Source organism: Lithobates pipiens, unplaced genomic scaffold, assembly GCF_037356315.1.
Source record: "Lithobates pipiens isolate NorthernLeopardFrog02 unplaced genomic scaffold, aLitPip1_a1.2 Scaffold_19, whole genome shotgun sequence".
Taxonomy (NCBI): Eukaryota; Metazoa; Chordata; class Amphibia; order Anura; family Ranidae; genus Lithobates; species Lithobates pipiens.
The window spans coordinates 442772424-442786039 of NW_027507764.1; the positions used below are offsets into that span (position 1 = coordinate 442772424).

The following is a 13616-nucleotide window of genomic DNA, read 5'->3' on the forward strand; positions in this document are numbered from 1 at the left end:
ACAGATTGCTGCTGAACAAAACAAGCCTACTTAGGGAGTTTAGACTCTCTTGATCCTTGACAAGCTGAGTAGAGTATATCATGGAACACTGCTGTACCAGCACCTCGAATAGAAACAAGTAGAAAACATTTTATAATTAGCTGCAGAACTTTTATAAGCCTTCTGGAGCCCATTCCCATTTCTGTACCTTACAGACATAAAAAACTGCGTTCAAAGGGTGGGATCGAAGCCTTTGTTTTAAATGGTGCAGTTTAGTGCAGTCTAGTTTCCTAAATCCTGCATGCTTAAGAGCATTTAACTGCAAATGTGCCTTAATATGGGAAAAGAAGCCAATGTACGACATGTTTTTTTTAAGTATTTTGAAGTTTACAGGGCCACTTGCTTCTTTTCCATATATATATAAAAAAAAAAAAAAAAAAAAAAAAAAAAAGACACAAAGTATCACATGCAATTGGCCAAAAATGATGCACTCTAATGGAAGAAAAAAGTGCATCACAAATTACAAACACAATACAAATGCATGCATTTTAAGTATAGAAGTGTGAATGGGCCTTTGTGTAGTGAGATACAAGCATTTTTCCTTTGCCTGGTGATTAGGGAGGCAGAAGAGCATTTTGTAATCATTTTTTATACCCTACCCTCTTTTCTTTTTCAGAAACAAAACAGAAGTATGATTGATCTATGCTTTCACAGAAATTACGTAACTCAGCACATTCCTTTTACTGAAGGACTAACAATACATATTTGGAAGAAATGTATTAAAAATGCTGCCCAGTAATGTCATGTGGAATAGGTGTGCTGTGTTAGCTCAGAGGCTAAGTTAATATTACTTTGTAACTTCAGTTATAAACTCTCTCTCTCAGAAAACTGTACAGTTAGGTTTAAAAAGTCACGTTGTAGAAATTGAAAATATGGTCAACTGGCTTTCTTCAGAAGAGTGAAAAGCTGTCTTTTTTTAAAAGCAATTTGTTGCACTCAGACATACTTTCCCACTTTCCACATCTCTGTGAATGACTGAACGCTGCTGTCTCTCACACTGCCAGTCTAATGCGCTAAAGTGTAAAGCAAAGAAAAGTGCATCTCTGTGTACTTCAAGCCCCCACTCATGTGTGGGGAAAATTCGGGAAATTGAAAAAAATACATCTTTTTCATATGAGTCGATGCTTGAGGTGAATACAGGTTCGCTTTAACTTGATTCACAGGTAAGTAAATCAGGCACTTTGAGAGAATTACAGCTTAGTTGATTAGAGGGAACAAATGTCTAGGTGCATCTGCAAGATGAAGATCGTCACTTATTTGAATGATATGATGAAAATAAGCAGAGGGTTTACAATAAATTTAGAGCATATTTATTGAAAAATGTCACAGACACATTTTCAAACCTTAAGACCACGCGACACCACAAGGTAATGAAATTGCTGCTAAAACCTTTCCTTTACACTGGTACAAGGAGCCAACAAAAATAGGTATTCCAATATGATCTGTTCACTTAAATAGCCTTTACAAAAATAACAACAATTACTCAAGTCTGTGGCCTTTCTACTCTATAGATGACCTTGCTGCAACTCCTGCCGTTGATGTGACAATGTGCTTGGCTTTTCAGCACAACTTCTCATATTACCTGCTGAAGCGAGTTCTTTATATGTTCATGCGAGAAGTCCATTGGAAGATAAGCGATAGAAGTCTCCTGTGCCCTCTATTGGACTTTTAAATGGAATCTATGTACAGTTTACTTAAGCAGGGGGCATCAGAGGCTCAGCTGAAAAGCCAAGCTTAGCCTGTCACAAATGCTCCTACATTATGAGACCCTGCTAATAAGGTCAGGGGACTAGAAGCATCCCAAGAGGAATTGAAAGTTACTCCTACTTTAAGGAATCCACTAATGGTATACAACGAAAATCAGTAGTGCAAAAAAACTGTAAATATACTATATGGCCAAAAGTTTGTAGATGTCTGGCTATCACACTTGGAGAACATCACATTCCAAAACAATGGCTATAATGGCCTCCACTCTTCTCGGAAGCCATCTGTGAGGTCAAGCACGGATGACAAATGTAAAGACCTGGTTCGAATTGGCATTCCAATTCACCTGAAAGATGTTCAGTAGGATTGTGCGCAGGCCACTTGAGATTCTCCACACTAAACTCATATCTTTATGGACCTGGCTTTGTCCAAAGTCAAGCTAGAACAGAAAAAGGTCTTCCCCAAACTGGTACTACAAGGCAGGATATGCACAATTGCTTAAATATTTTGGCATGTTGTAGCATTAACAGTACCCCATATAGGAAACAGTTTATCTCAATAATTTGGAGGAGTATCCACATACTTATACATATAGCTGTTCATAAACTTTTTGCCATATAGTATATGTCAATATAGTGGTCTGCTTACTCTGTTTTTCACAGCAACAGTGACAAATTCGTCGAATTACAAACTACCAGAAACAGTAACTGCAGAAAACGCAGTTGTGTTTCACATTATTAGAGTTTAATGATGGCCAAACCTGAACAGACATTTATAATGGATATTAAACACATGCTGTGTCTAGTTCCATTACCTACAAAACCAGCCTCATAGTGCTTTGTTCCAGAGGGAATACAACTGGCTCCATCCAGTGTCTAAAATTACTTTCATGCCCTCTTCTTTATGGAACATTAGGCCTATATCAAAAATTATTATTTTTTTTTTTTTTACTTAACATACATTTTTTCTTACTTGATAGAAAAATTTAAAAAAAACAGCCAGATGGAATATAAGCAAAATGGAACTGTAATGGGGCACAGTGAAATGTCTACTGAAAGCTCCCTTAATTACAGCAAACAACTAATATTTTACCACTATAAAACAGGATATTCATAGATATCCAGTGAAGAGTTTAACAAATTGGTTATACAGAACATACACAGAACTGATTACTTTAGAGAAGATTGTAACTAGCAACAATTTCTTCAAAAGGCAGCACGATTTCCTTATCTGACACCTTCAATGTTTTTAACAATCGCACAGTTTGTGGAATCCACAAAATGTTATTGTGCTAATATATTACACTTGCTTTCAACTGTGATATATAAAGAAATGTTTAAAAAGTGAAACAGAATGGAATGTTTCAATGTGACTGAAGCATCTTCAATGGCTGTATAAGCCAACTGCTATTCACTTGGACCTGTCTGAAGTGTGTTTTGTCCTGTATCTCAAAGTTCTTTCCAAATTGCAAGCTATGCTACAAAGGGATAACTTGCTACACTAAAAATGTGTGTATACCGTATCTGAAAATGTAGAGAAAATAGAGAAATTCTAAAAAAAAAAAAAAAAGCTGCATGGAGTCTAGACAGTTTTAGGTGTCCACTGAAACTGTCACTAAAAGGTTTAACTGCCAAATAGTTTATTAACAAATGCTACATTTTCATGAAAGAAATGAAATCAGCAGGCATTACAGTTTTAGTTTCACATACATCATTTCTCTCTGTAGTAGGTCAAGTATGCCTTTAAAGATTCAGGGAGAGGTAAGCTTAGAATTTTCTCTCGAAGAAGATTTGGTGGCGGTTCCTCTGCTTTCATCACCTCATTATGATCCTTCTCTTCTTCTTTACTGTCCTCGTCAATCTTTTCATCATCGTCGCTATCTAAGGCTTGGGGAATAAGTTGGTTTCCTACAAATACATAGGTGTTTATGCGGCGCCTGCGGCACCGCCTTCTTTTTCGTTTTGGTGGTGCCTTTGGAGGTATACCTTTGGCCTGCATCTCCTCATTTATGCAGTTTCTAAGTGTGCGACGAATATAGATGCGGGCCAAGTCCTGAAGGCTCCTGACATTACACGCGGCTGTTTAAAAGAAATTAAATTATGCTTACAGTAGGAAGTCATTCAATTTGCCACATTGTTTCATATACCAGACACAACCACCAAAATTGTGGAGGTTCACAGTTAAACCATACATTATTATTTAAAAATAAAGACCATCCAAAACAGAAATTAAATTAAGTTTAGGGTGATTAGGGAACATGGTAATACATTCTTCTGTGAGACATGCCAAGGTGATCTTAAAGAGGAAGTAAACCCTAATGGGTTTACTGCCTCTTTGATTCCCTGCAAAGGTAAAGCATAATGGACTACTATGCATCGCATAGTAGTCCATTATGTGTCACTTACCTGACACAGGAGCCAGCAAAGTCACCGCTGTCCCCTGTAGTCCGGAGCCTCCATCTTCTTGGTGGGTTTCGCTGCTCCGGCGCTGTCATTCGTCAGAGCCGCGATGATGTCACTCCCGCGCATGCTCACGGGAGCCGACATTCGCGTCAGATCGCTGTTAACTGCGGCGTGTCGCTGTCTACGGCGCACCTGTCTTTCGCTAAATATCTCCTAAACCGTGTAGGTTTAGGAGATATTTCTTGGACCTACAGGTAAGCCTTAATCTAGGCTTACCTGTAGGTCAAAGTGGTTTGTAAGGGTTTACAACCACTTTAAAGTTTGTCCTTTTTTTTTTTTTTTTTTCTTTTTTTTTTTTTTTAAACACGTCATGCTTATTGTAAAAAAAAAAAAAAACTGTGCTACCTAAAAAGTGACAAGCTGCGGCTCAAAATGTTATACAACACCTACCCAAAATATAAATTTAAAAGGAGCTGCGCTAAAACATGACAGCACTCATCAATTCAATATAGTGCAAAAAATATACCATAATCACACTCAAAATTTACTAGAACGTGCAAATTATGCATAAAGTGCTCTGAAAATATAAAGTGCAAAAAGTGACATAAAGTGCTTCAAAATGATCAAATACATAAATTGCAAATCAACAGTGACAGAAATGAAAACGGATAAATAAAAATAAATAATAAAGATGCCTATTTTCAAATGTCAACAGCATATAAACAGTAATAAATGAATCAAAAAAAAAAAAAAAAGGGAAACGTGACCATGTGTAACTATCACGTGTAAATTAATCAAAATGTATCTACTATATAATAGTACACTGTAGATCGTAAACACCAGCATGACGATCAAACTTACACCAAAAGATGTCTGTGAGCCACCTCCACCACCTATAAACACACTGCCACTTACCGGAACTCAATGGTCCCTCATTACAGGGAGCCACACAGCGTATTGGATTTTGACCACAGCTGAGGATGAAGACATTATCAACGAGGGACTCCTATAGCTGATTTAAACCATCCACCACAAGGTGCCGCACTTGCGTGGAGCCGTTGGTAGTGGTGGAAACGATCCAATCCCGTGGAATCATTGATATCTTCATCCTCGGCTGTGGTCAAAATCCAATACGCTGTGTGGCCCCCTGTAATAAGGGACCATTGAGTTTCGGTAAGCGGCAGTGTGTTTATACGTGGTGGAGGTGGCTCACAGACATTTTTGGGTGGAAGTTTGATCGTTTATGTGCTATTGACATACGAATTAGGCAGCTTTATTATTTATTTTTATTTATCTGTTTTCATTTATGTCACTGTTGATTTGCAATTTAAGTATTTGATAATTTTGAAGCACTTTATGTCACTTTTTGCACTTTATATTTTCAGAGCACTTTATGCATAATTTGCGCGATTATGGTATATGTTTTGCACTATATTGAATTGATGAGTGCTGTCATGTTTTAGGGCAGCTCCTTTTAAATTTAAACATATCATGCTCAACTGCTCTGTGCAATGGTTTTGCACAGAGCAGCCCTGATCCTCTCTTCTTGGGTACCCTGTCGGTGCTCCTGGCTCCTCCCCCTTGACCAGCCCCATAGCAAGTGGGCTCTCAAGCCCTTCTCTATGTATCCATAATTAACAGAGCTGCAGCTCAGCCCTGCCCCCCACTCTCTCCTCAATGTGATTGCCTCCAATAGCTCCCGCTGCTGCCTCAGCCAATGAGGAGAGGGAGCCTTGGGACAGCCGAGGCTCTCATGCACACTGCTGGATCGAGAGACAGCTCAGGTGACTTTTAGGGGGGCTGTGGGGGGTGCAGCCCACAGAAGATTTTTTTTACCTTCATGCATAGAATGAAAAACCTTCAGCCTTTACAGCCACAAAGACATGAGGTTTCTCCATCACTGGAGTTTATAATTCCTATTAGAAATCTGTAGGTAAACAATTCCTAAAGAACCATACTCCTAAAAACATAGGCAGTTAGTAAATATAGTTCGTATGGTGCCTCTTTTGTGTTCATTTTTTTTTTATTCTATTTCCTAATTTTTCATAATTTGTGTCAGATTATTGTAATTTCGTTTTTATATTCTTTATTCCCATATGCATATTTATTTTTATTATGCAACTATCAATCACCAGGTTGAAGTGATTAGAAAGTGTTGGGTTTTTTTTTCTATAAAAATAACAAACATGTTACCTGCTCTGTACAGTAGATTTGCACAGAGCAGCCCAGATCCTCCTCTTCTCGAGTCCATCTTCTGTGCTCCTGGCCCCTCCCTGTTGAGTGCCCCCACAGTAAGCAGCTTGCTATGGGGATACCCAAGCCTAGTCACAGCTTCCTGTGTCCTTTCAGACACAAAGCTGTGGCCCCAGCCAGCCCCCTCTCTCTCTCCCGATTGGCTAGCCGCCTTTGACAGACAGCATTGGGAGCCAATGGTGCTGCTGCTGTGTCTCAGCCAATCAGGAGGGAGTCTCGGCTGGACTAGACACTCGTGAACATCGCTGGACACAGATGGGGCTCAGGTAAGTATTAGAGGGGGTGAGGGGGGCTGCTGCACACAAAAGGCTTTTTATCTTAATGCATAGAATGCATTAAGATAAAAAAAACTTCTGACTTTACAAACCCTTTAACAATCTGGCCATTATTGGGCATTATGGTCCGCCGCTACCCTGTTGCTTCACCTTCTGCATCACTTCCAGTTGGTGGCATCATGTCTGCCTGACCATGTGTTCCATTGGAACCAGGAAGCACAGCCTACCTGCAGCGTGCTGGACACTCGGGACCCGGTTACCTTCTGCTGGCAGTCTCCCACCGAAATACATGATGCTGAGGATCTAATTGCAGAGCTTTATGCTTGCACCTTAGCTCTGTTTGTGAGTAGCATATTTTACCTTGGATTAAAGTTGCTTTAAAAGCTACATTTAGAAGACGCGCATGTTTGTCTCACTCTCCATCACTGGAGTCGCATGTTACCTGTGGCTGTAAAATAATTTCTCACCTCACTGTGTGATCACATGCATTTTTACATTAAAATTTTCAAAACCAAATGGTAATTAAAATAAAAATAATATAAAAAGCTATTATGGATGCAAATACTTTCCAACACAAAATTTTGACAAATGTTTATGGGCGTTTAGAATTTTAGACTATATCCCTCTGTAAATTGAGATAATTCATTTAAATAATAATAAAAAATAAAAAACAAACAAAAAAAAACACCCTACAGGACAAAGCCATAATGTGGTAGTATGCATAGCATACTAGCTCATTATGAATTACTTACCTGAGATCGAAGCCCCCGCAGTGACCCTCGTTCACACCTCCTCCATCGCCGTCATATCTTCTGGAGTGACTTACGGGTATTGCTGCTCCGGCGCTGTGACTGGCCGGAGCAGCGATGACGTCACTCCAGTGCATGCGTGCAGGGGGCCGTCAGTGATGGCATGATCGCCTTTACGAACGACCGTAAAGGCGAACACTGTAGACATCGGTGCCTGTTTTTTGGAAAATATCTCCTTAACTGTGTAGGTTAAGTAGATATTTCTTGCACCTACAGGTAAGCCTTAACCTAGGCTAGGCTTACCTGTAGGTTAAGGTGGTCTGTAAGGGTTTACAACCACTTTAATACTTTCAAACTAGCACACCAATATGGCAGAAGAAGTTGGAAAATCAACCATTTGGAGGGAACCATCCACAGATAAAAGAAAGACAATCACCACAGACAGGAAGATAATGGTTCTGCTAGCATGGGTTAAAGATAAAGACAGCAGTTGTTGCATGGGACACAGGGTAACCTCAATTTTATAACATTTTAAATCTTTTAATTGCTAGGAGATATTTGGCAAACTGTGCAACATACGGTGCAACCTGTAACATTGATTCGGTTTTAAAAATGATATCTGTATTTATTGTATGCCTACCAATGATAAAAATGTTCTATATACCAAGTTTTTGATAAAAAAAAAATGCATGTTTCAAAACGAGTAAGTGATTTGATCAATAAGGTGTAAATTTTATTCAAAATAGACAATAGGTCTTGCTGAAAACTCCAATTCAAAATAAATAATTTTTATTTGCTGTGTCAAACAATTTAAACTGTCAAACAACTGAATTCATGATTGATCTTTTTCATTACATGCATAGCCAACATTAAAGTGACTAATCACAGACAACATATAGTTAAACAGCCATTATAATTAACATGGCCAAACAATTCCACAATACCTTATACATATCTGTATTAAGTATTCACCTTGTGGGCATACAATGCTAATTAATTTAGTGAGGACTTGCCAAGGCCAAAAATTGGCATGTGTCAGGTTCCTGTACATTTGAGCAAAGTTAAATCAGAGCTGCAGTTTCCGAAAATAATTAAAAACTCAATTATGGATGCAATTACATTCTAACAGAATATCGACAATATTTATTGGTGTATAACATGCACAGGTGTATAACACGCACCTTAATTTTAAGGAGGGAAGTTTTAGGAAAAAAACGTAAACAATTTAAATAAAGAATTTTGAAGCAACATAAGGGTCAGTGCCGATCAATGCAGCCTCTCCATTGCCCATCACTGCAGCCTGATCAGTGCCCATCATTGCAGCCTCATCTGTGCTTATCTGCAGCCTTGCTCATCACTGCAGTCTGATCAGTGCCCATCTGCAGTCTTGCCCCTCTTTGCAGCATGCTCAATGCCCATCTGCAGTCTTGTCCCTCTTTGCAGCTTGATCAATGCGCATCTGCAGCCTTGTTATTGCCAAAATAAACAGTGCCGGATCTCCTGTGTACTCGGCTCCTATGATGGACATAACACCAGTCCAATGGTGGGACGTCAATGCTAGGGGGCATGACTGCAAGCTGAGCCGAATACACAGGAGATTTGGCTCTGTCTATTTTGGCAGTGCTCGTTCCCTCCTTTCCCTCTGAGGCAGCCATTCGGTGTATAACGCGCACACAAGATTTTCCCTTGATTTTAAGGGGGGAAAAGTGCGTGTTATACACCAATAAATACAGTAATATAGTAATTTTTTATTTGGTGTTTAGAACTGTTTGGATTATATAACCCTGCATATTAGGATGAGTAATAAATAAACAAGCAATCAATCATTATGTAACTACTTACGTAGTCTCACAGTCTCAGGTTTGTGGTTGTCGTTTTTACTTGGTTGCATTAGGGGAGCAAATGAAACCGCTAAAATGTTTTTACTTTCCCATGTGTTTTGCCCTGTTCTCTGGATCTGAGTAAGCTATAAAAAGATAAAGAAAACATGTAATTCTTCAGCTATACATATGCCCCCACATGTTTAACAACAATAAACTGAATTAAAAAAAAAAAAAAAAAAATCTATCAAGCAGATAGACTTTCACATTTTCATATTACTTCAATACATCATGACCTAGGACAACGCTCCAAAATTTCACATTTGTAGGTTCTGGGCAAACTCTGTCACTATTCACTGCCCCTTACCCTAAAGTTGATGTAAACCTTCACATATACCCATGAAGTGAAGGGCCTCAGGTGATACACAGAGATTAACCAAATCTCCCTACATACGTTTTACATGTATATCTGCTGTCTTCAGCTTTATATACTGTTTAGAAAGTGCACATTGTGTTAGACATTTTTCTTCCTGTTTCAGCAGTGGTAGTGGAGTCTGGGCATACGCTGTATGTGAGCCGATTGGAAAGGCACCCCCCCCCCCCACACACACACACATAGGCAGGGGAGTTTAGAAACGTACAGAGCTGTGCTGTGAATAGACCAGCTCTCTGCTTATCTGTCTCTGAGTTACCTTCCTGACACAAATTTCCAGCTACTTTTTGCTCCTATGTCAGAGAACTTGTCAGAATTTATCATACTATTAACAGAGAAACTGAGCAGCAGAAAGACAAGGGACGTAGGGCTTTGGAGAGAGATAAGTAAACACTACAGATATATGTGCCCAGGTCAGATTTCATGAATGGGGTTTACATCCATTTTAACTGCTTGCCTACCAGGGCGATTTTGACATTTCAAATATGTTAAAATCTGCATTTTTTGGCTAGAAAATGACTTAGAACCACCAAACATAAAAACATAAAAATATAAAATATGATTCTATATTGAGTAAATAGATCCCAAGCACGTAAAGATTTAAAATTGTGCATGCCTATGAAATGGCGACAAAATATGAAACCTAAAATTGTCCATAGGTGAAACTTTAAAAGCTTTTACAGGTTTTTAGCTCGGAGTTAAATGTGAGATATGGCACTAGAATTACTGCTCTTACTTAGAAGTTCAAGGTGATACGTCACCTGTGTAGTGCAGTCACCATTTATATATGCATTCTGAACCTACGTGCGCATTTGCATTTGGGCGTGAGCACAGAGGGACAGGGGTGCAACTGAATTATTATTATTTTTTAAATTTAGTTAAAATTTGTTTACACTTTTTTATTTTATTGAATATAATAAATGTACATGTGATTGCAGGTAAAACAATGTGTGCACGTTTTTTTTTTTTTTCTTGTGAGCTTGTAAAGAATTTCACTTGCAATCAGCAGATCGTGGGTGCAAAGTCAGACTCTTGCAGACTGTCATTACACTGTCTGTCTGTACCTCTGATACAGACAGTCACTGGAGTCCAGGAAGCTCAATGGACTAAGAGAGCATTCACCAGCACCCTCACAGTTCATTGAAAACTACAAGCCATCAGCTGCCATGGCTGCCAGTACTTGTAGGCATTAATTCACAGAAGTCTGTGAATGATTAACACGGCCATGTGGGGGAAGCCCCAAGTGGCTGCACTGTTTTCAAAATGTGACAGAAGGTGCAGGGAGAAGGTCCCCCATCTGTTGTTACAGGGAGGAGGCGGATCAGGGTGAGAGGTAAATATGAGTAACATGTTGCGTAAGGCGAACTTAACTTTATTGTCATCATAAGGGCTGAACAAGCCCCTTGTGAAAGCTTTGGGTAGGGACTAGTACTCTTTATGGGGACATCAGGGGTCTATCAGAGTGGGAACAGGGGAGAACAATAGAATGGGAGAGCCCAGGAACAGTGGTGGTGCAGGCCTTCTGAGTGCTGTAAAAGTGACAATCACCCAGATTATTTTTACAGGAAAGCCAACTGACCGCTTTAAAAAAACAATCCCAGGATCATGGCTACAGCTATGGTGTTAGTACAACCGCTTGTTGCCCAGGCCGTATTTATACATACACTGGACGGCATGCGGGTAAACAAAATAACAAAGTTACAAATTTCCTCCACTTCTGGTTGTTAAACTTTATTGCTTTACATCATTTTGTGGACTACTGTTAATCACTTTCAGACACTATAATCTACGCATGTTCCGGCTTGTTACTGTTATTTTTCCAAAGGAAACACAGCAAGAACAATATTCAACAAAGTCTCACCTGGTCTTCAATAGGCATAACTAAAATACCACCAACTTTCAACAGAATTTTCATGTAGTTTTCATGGTCCTTCTGAACACCAGCTCCACAGTAAATTCGATCATACTGTGGACTATCTGATGCGATCTCCAAACAATTGCCAACTGCAAAAGCAGGTTCGCAAAATTCAAATCTAAACAAGGTCAAAAAGAAACAAAATCTAATTTAATGAAAAGTACTGCAATACATACAACATTCTATTATGTGGTGTCTTAAGGCTGGATTTACGCCAATCTGGTAAGTTCATTAACACGCAGTGACGCACACCAAAAAATATCCATCAACAGATTTTTGTAATGTTGCACAACACAACATACAGTAGTGTTACTGTGCCCTTTTATGCATGTGCAGTAGGATGCCATTAATAATGATTGGCACCACATAGCACCAATGCCACAGCACAACAGTATGAACTCACTTTATATGTCATTACTATTATTTTTAATGCATTAATATTAGTTTACACAGCATTAATCTTTTTCAGCCCTAGTTAGGCTATACAAGGACTACAACAATAAAAACATGCACAATGACATAAAAAAAAGTAGAATGAAGGCACGCCCTCCATGACTTTAAAGTACCAAATACTTTTTTCTGTTAAACTTCCTTCTGCCTTTAGGATTACAGTTACCTTAAACATGCTAGCATTCAGACCTGGCCAAAAGTTTTGAGAATGACACAAATATAAATTTTCACAAAGTCTGCTGCTTCAGTGTTTTTAGATCTTTTTTTTGTCAGATGTTACTATTGTATACTGAAGTATAATTACATTAAAGTGGATGTAAACCCTCTCGTATATCCAGAGAAGTGAACAGCCTCAGATTATACACAGGGATAAAATAAATCTCCATACATAAGCTTTACATATATATCTGCTGTCTTCAGCTTTCTATATTCTTTAGAAAATGCACATTGTGTTAGAAATTATTCTTCCTGTTCCAGCACTGGGTGTGGGTTCTTAGCATTCACTGTGTGACAGATGATTGGAGGAAAGGCACCCCCCCCCCTCCACATAGGTGCAGGAACAAAGAAACTTGCAGAGCTGTGCTGTGAATAGACCAGCTTTCTGCTAATCTAGTTGTAGATAGATTTATAAAACTCTCCTCGACACAAACTTCAAGAGCTTGTCAGAAGTTATCATGCTGATAACAGAAGAACGGAGCAGTAGAAAGACACGGGGCTTAGGGCTTTGGAGAGAGATGAGTAAACACTACAGCAGGGATATGCAATTAGCGGACCTCCAGCTGTTGCAAAACTACAAGTCCCATCATGTCTCTGCCTCTGGGTGTCATGCTTGTGGCTGTCAGAGTCTTACTATGCCTCATGGGAATTGTAGTTCTGCAACAGCTGGAGGTCCGCTAATTGCATATCCCTGCACTACAGATATAAGGTTTCAAATTTAATGAATTGTGTTTGCATCCACTTTAAGTTTATGCAAAGAGCTAATATATGCACTTTTTCCAAGATCTCTGCAATTTGCTCTGGCATGCTGTCAAACAACTTCTGGGCCACATCCTAACAGATGGCAGCCCATTCTTGAATAATCAATGCCTGGAGCTTGTCAGAGTATGTGGGGCTTTTTTTTTGTCCATCCGCCTTTTGAGGATTGACCACACATTCTCAATGGGATTAAGGTGTGGGGAGTTCCTGGCCATGGCCCCAAAATTTCAATGTTTTGTTAACCAAGCCACTTAGTTATCCTTTTTGCCTGTAGGCAAGGTGCTCCATCATGCTGGAAATGAAAAAGAAAGAAAAGAATTTGGGACTTTAGATGAGGCCTCTGAAGTAGGAATCAGAAGTACCTCCATCCTGGCTTTTGCACAGCAAAAAGAGAAAGGGTTTAGGACTTTGAGTGAAGCATGCAGCTGGAGAGCAAGGAGGCACTAAAGGTTATCAAAATTCATTTTATTCCATAAATACAACATACAATACATTACTGGAACAGAGATACATTGAGACTTGCAAGCCCTCTAAAGTTGAGTTACATAATTTATAATATGGAATATAAATACGTAAACATAAGATCATGCTGGAAAAGGCA

General features: G+C 39.1%; 1 protein-coding gene across 3 annotated transcripts in view; it reads right to left on the reverse strand.

The window, feature by feature from the left end:
- Positions 1-1326: 1326 nt before the first annotated feature.
- Positions 1327-13616, reverse strand: part of PCMTD1 (protein-L-isoaspartate (D-aspartate) O-methyltransferase domain containing 1) — a 70928-nt gene continuing 58638 nt past the window's right edge. For all 3 annotated transcript variants that reach the window (XM_077492673.1, XM_077492674.1, XM_077492675.1), the window contains 3 exons: positions 11537-11708; positions 9265-9388; positions 1327-3821 (listed from right to left, as the gene is read on the reverse strand). In XM_077492673.1, coding sequence (XP_077348799.1) covers positions 3454-3821; positions 9265-9388; positions 11537-11708 — 664 coding nt within the window. In that variant the 3' untranslated portion in view covers positions 1327-3453. The remainder of the gene's footprint in view (positions 3822-9264; positions 9389-11536; positions 11709-13616) is intronic.